Source organism: Propithecus coquereli, unplaced genomic scaffold, assembly GCF_000956105.1.
Source record: "Propithecus coquereli isolate 6110/MARCELLA unplaced genomic scaffold, Pcoq_1.0 Scaffold113, whole genome shotgun sequence".
In the NCBI taxonomy this organism is placed as follows: Eukaryota; Metazoa; Chordata; class Mammalia; order Primates; family Indriidae; genus Propithecus; species Propithecus coquereli.
In genome coordinates, this window is record NW_012135303.1 from 3972352 (window position 1) to 3977523 (window position 5172).

Genomic DNA, 5172 nt, shown 5'->3' on the forward strand with positions numbered 1-5172 from the left:
TAGTAGATTCTGACAAGGAGCAACAAAATCTATGAGAATGCTATAAATCCCCATCCAGTGCTTTACTTCATCCTGCTAATCCTCTTAGTTATTTATGGTAAAATCCCATAAATACAAAGAGTTCAGGCATCTTTCTCAGAAAGAAAGAAGGAAGAAGATCACATCATCCCATTCATTCATTCATGCTTTCATTGGGATCACCTGAGCACCACTGTGTAACAGATTCTGCAAGGTTCTAGGGCTGCAAAGATGGGTAAGACTCAGTTCCCACCCCCAAGGAGCCTACAGCCAATCTTTGGGAGAAAGGAAGCCCAAGAGGTAGAACAAGGATGACCAACTAGAAGAACACAACAGAGGAGATCCCTGAGGGCTCTAAAGAGGAGGGTGGGGGAAAAGACTCAAAGGTTTTAGCCAAAACAGTATTAACCTGCTCAGATCTACAGATCTGACACCAGGAAACATGCATAAGAAATTACTAACATAGTCCTCATTTGATCTACTAGATGTAAATCAGTTTCGCACTCTTCAGTGATTTTATTTTAAAGTTATTTGTCAGTAATGTCAGTTGATCTGGGAGAACTATACATACAGTCTCAGGAGCCTTTAATATTTGCATTCAGAAGTTGGGTAGTGGCTGGGCGCGGTGGCTCACGCCTGTAATCCTAGCGCTCTGGGAGGCCCAGGTGGGCGGATTGTTTGAGCTCAGGAGTTCGAGACCAGCCTGAGCAAGAGCGAGACCCCGTCTCTACCAAAAATAGAAAGAAATTAATTGGACAACTAAAAATATATAGAAAAAATTAGCCGGGCATGATGGCGCATGCTTGTAGTCCCAGCTACTCGGGAGGCTGAGGCAGTAGGATCGCTTGAGCCCAGGAGTTTGAGGTTGCTATGAGCTAGGATGATGCCATGGCACTCTAGCCCAGGGAAAAGAGTGAGACTCTGTCTCAAAAAAAAAAAAAAAGAAGTTGGGTAGTGATCCCCTTTAAAAAGCAAAAAAAGAAAAGAATAAAAGAAAAAGTTGGATAGTGAGTTCATGGCTGTTCACTTTATCACTACATTTCATAACTTCCATACATATTACATGTATTTTTTTATATTCAAACATTCCACAACTTAAAATCTAATAAAAATAGCAGTTGAAAAATACAATTAATGTTTTAGGGTAAAATCTGAAAATCACCCCCTTCTCAAATTAACTACCTTGCTTCTCACGAGTTGTTATATTAGAGTCAAAAGAAAAACATAAAGTTTTGAGGGCCAGGAGAGAAACATGCAGCTACTTTCCTGCCCTTAAATATGACTAATAGAGCAATACTAACAAACAATAATTATATTAATGTTAAAAACATTACTATTAATTCAAAGCATATGAACAGCCCTTTAAAAAGCAGATCCTCAAACTCTCATTTGATTTTCACTGAAATCCTACATGGGAGATGCTGCAAAGTCCACCGAAAAGGACACCCAGGCTCCCTCAGAAACCTCATCCAAAGTAGAGGATGAACAAATAATTTCTACTCTTGCCATCCTTTACTGATTCCGCATTTCCTTATTGTGCTCGGAACATTTTTACACCATAAAACACGGTGGATGCCAACAGCAGTTAGCATTTACTGCATGGTTGTTACTCCGCCAAATGTTGGCCTCATGCTAACGCTTCACGTACATTATTTCATCTATTCCTCCCAACAGTCCTGAAAGGAAGTAGTATAATTGTCCAGTGTTTGACACATGAGAAAATAGAGATTCAGAAAGGTTCAATCACTTGCCCCACATCACCAGGTTAGAAGCAGAATCAGGACTAGAATCTAGGCCCATCCAACGCCAAAGTCAACTTTCCTAACCTTGTATGACATTGTCTCCCACAAAAAATAAACCTCCCTGAATATATTTCTCAGCATCCTCCCAATCATTGATTAAGGCCGTGCAAACATAGACCCCACTCTGTGTAACTCACTTACCATTGGGATTTTGGGAATCGAGTCTCCCAGCAGGAAGATCATGCTCTGTAAGTTCTCTGGGATGATGCCTTCTGACAGTTCATAGAGCAGGTTTCTAAGACATACACCCAAAATGACAAATAAAGCCTCACACTTGCAGAGGACACCACAGTAAACCACATGCTTTTATAAATGCTTCCTGCCATTTGAATGATCCACTCCGCGTAAGTAGACAATTATTAACTCCATTTTATAGATTCAAAAACGAAAGCTTTGAGTTTCTAAGTAACTTATTTAAATTAAGATAATGGTTGGGTGCAGTGGCTCATGACTGTAATCCCAGCACTTTGGGAGGCCAAGGTGGAGGACTGCTGGAATCCAGGAGTTCAAGACCAGCATGGGCAACATAGAGAGACCCCATCTCTACAAAAAAAATTTTTTTTAATTAGCCAGGCCTAGTGGCACATGCCTGCAGTCCAAGCTATTAAGGAGGCTGAAGAGAGAGGATCGCTTCAGCCTACCAGGTCAAGTCTGCAGTGAGCTATGATTGTGCCCCTGAAGCCCAGCATGGGTGACAGACAGAGACCCTGTCTCTAAAAATAAATAAATAAATAAATAAAGATAACACAACAAGAAGTAGAGGCAGGCCTTCTGATTCCAGCCTAGTGCTGTTTTTCAGCACACTAGGAAGGCATAAAACACAACAGTGGCATGCTCGCCCGTTTCCTGACTCCATTCTGAAGGGAGATTCAGGCTTCCCTGATGAGCCCTCGGTTGAGAGGAGCTGATGCCAGCCCACATACAGTCAGCCACATACAGAAAAAGGAAGGAAACTACCCCAGCTTCTGAATAGTCATGTCTCCTACAACCAGAAGAACTGATGATTTCATTCACAAACTAGACAGCCCTGTATGCCAGAGACCATCCCTCAGGTGTTTACCCAGCAGAAAGGAAATACGGATTTTTGGAATTCAACATTCCTTTCCCTGACCGGGGCAGCTCAGATCCTGGGCGCCAGCTCCAGTGCTAAGGCTCAAATGTTCTCATCACCCTGACCTTAAACACCCTTCCAAGGCTCCTCCTGTAGGGTTCTATGATGTGGACACTACGTTAGTGGACAATTTAAAACACTGTCATCTAAGGTCTGACTCACGATAAGCCCGCTGCCTAAATTTTACCTCTTTGGGAAAATGCCTATATTTTATCTCTCTGGATTTCCACTCAAAAATGTATAAAAATCTGTAACTAGATATGGCACCAATGGCATCCCTCCCTACCCTAGAAACACATCTCCTTTTTCATCTGCTTATTTAGCCCCAAGTATATATTACTCTCTTCTGGAGATCCCTGGACATGGGTAGACACACCAGTGATTCCCAGGAGGAAGAACTGTCTGCGAGAGTTGAGGCTGGTAACCAGGAAAAGTGCGGGCTCTGCGACGCGGAGGTGGGCTTCGTTGCTAGTGAGAAGCAAACACAGGGACGCCACCTCCAGGCCCAGAGCTGGGTCTTGAAGCTTTGCTGACCGCCCTTCTCATTCTGAGGCTGAGAAATCTCCTGGTTTAGAGTCTCCTGGTTTATTATCCAAGGAGGCAAATAAGAAAAAGATCTTACTTCCAGCTTCCTTTCAAAGCCCAGCGGCCAGAATGAACGTGAGATGCCTTCACCATAGACCCATCCTCACCTAAACAGAGAGACCTTCCTTTGGGTGGGCAGCAAACTCTCCACTTGCTGTTTGGTGTAGTTGAGGTGCCTCAGCAGTGATATCCACTCGAGGATATAAAGGAGTTCCGCGAGGAAGAAAGAGTCTTCCTCACGCAGCAGGTCTGCTGCCAAGAGAAGATCAAAGATATCCAAGGCTGAGCTGCACGTCTCCAACTTCTTGTGGGAGACAAAGTCCTGGCAGAGAAACTTCAGTTTCTCCACATCCTTGACCCCCAGTTGTGAATCAATAATCAGAAGCCTCTCTCGAAAGTTCACTTTACGGTTTTTATCTGAACTGGAACTCAGACATTGACCTTGAGATGCCATGGCCATTCTGAAAGAGACAGAGAGGTGAGGCAGGGCATTAGAGAGCGAGGACACACAGCACCCCGACTTCCCAGGCCCTCCCCCAATCCTAGCCTCCTCTGTTCCAGGCATTACACTTCCCTAGAAGTTCTCAAAAATAAAAATTACTGTGAGGCTACTTCAGAAACCAACAGCCCAGAAAACTCCACCCCAACATTTGCAAGTTACTTTAGAAGGTTTGGAAAAGTTTTTATTGGAACTCAATTTACCCTGATTTCTCCCAAATCAAAATGTCACCAGCAGGAAATACTCAAGAGAGAGGAGGACATAATGCAATTTCTCTCACACCTGGTATCCTGATTGGAACTCTCAAACCCAAAGTTCATTACTCCCAAATGGCAGAAACAGCACTTGGATGTACACATTAAGTTTTAGAGACAAAGCAATCCAAGGGGTTATCCTTCTGAAGGATCTACCAACCCAAGGACAACGAGGCGCTGTAGCAGTTGAAGGGAAGCGTCACACAACTGGCTCCATTTTGCTCTGGACCCTGCAGCAATAGCCTTTAGGTTAAAAGCTTCTGCTTAGTTCTGCACAGAGGCTAGAAGAAAGGTGACAATCGTCCCTTTTCCAAAACTAACTCCCAGGGACATAAGAAAAGTATACACACAAGTAACAATGCTATGTTAAAGATTTTTAGAAACATCCTGACCTTCGTCCTCCAAAGTTAGTTGACCAGGAGCAAAGAAGTTTTATAACCTCCTTAGACCCTCACTGACACGCAGATGTCTGCGGTCCTTGGTTACTTTTTGCAACCCAGTCCCTCCTTCCCCTTCCCTTATGATAAAAAGGAGCCTAAAGTGCATACTAACTTAAGGTGGTTCTTTAGACATTAGTCCACCATTTTCTCAATTTGCTGCCTCTCCAGATAAAAGTAACTTTCTCTGTCCCAAGACCTTGTCTCTCCACTTATTGGCTGTCCCGCAGCAAGTGGTCTAAGCTAGAAATTGGTTACAAATTTGGCAAGACCCAGCCAGGAGTGGCTGCTCACTGCCAGCTGACCCCATCCAAGGGAATTCTCGGGCAAGTCCCTAGCAGCTGCTGGGGCCATTTGTTTCCCAGACTTCCCTTGGTTCCCCATGTAGGATTTCAGTGAAAATCAAATGAGAGTTTGAGGATCTGCTTTTTAAAGGGCTGTTCATATGCTTTGAATTAATAGTAAT

The 5172-nt window shown here is 43.7% G+C and overlaps 1 protein-coding gene across 1 annotated transcript in view; it reads right to left on the minus strand.

The window, feature by feature from the left end:
* Positions 1-5172, minus strand: part of CASP10 (caspase 10, apoptosis-related cysteine peptidase) — a 39107-nt gene that overhangs the window by 27196 nt on the left and 6739 nt on the right. The window contains exons 2-3 of the mRNA XM_012655283.1: positions 3624-3977; positions 1962-2055 (exon numbers count right to left, since the gene is read on the minus strand). Of these exons, the coding sequence (XP_012510737.1) occupies positions 1962-2055; positions 3624-3976 (447 nt within the window). The 5' untranslated portion in view covers position 3977. The remainder of the gene's footprint in view (positions 1-1961; positions 2056-3623; positions 3978-5172) is intronic.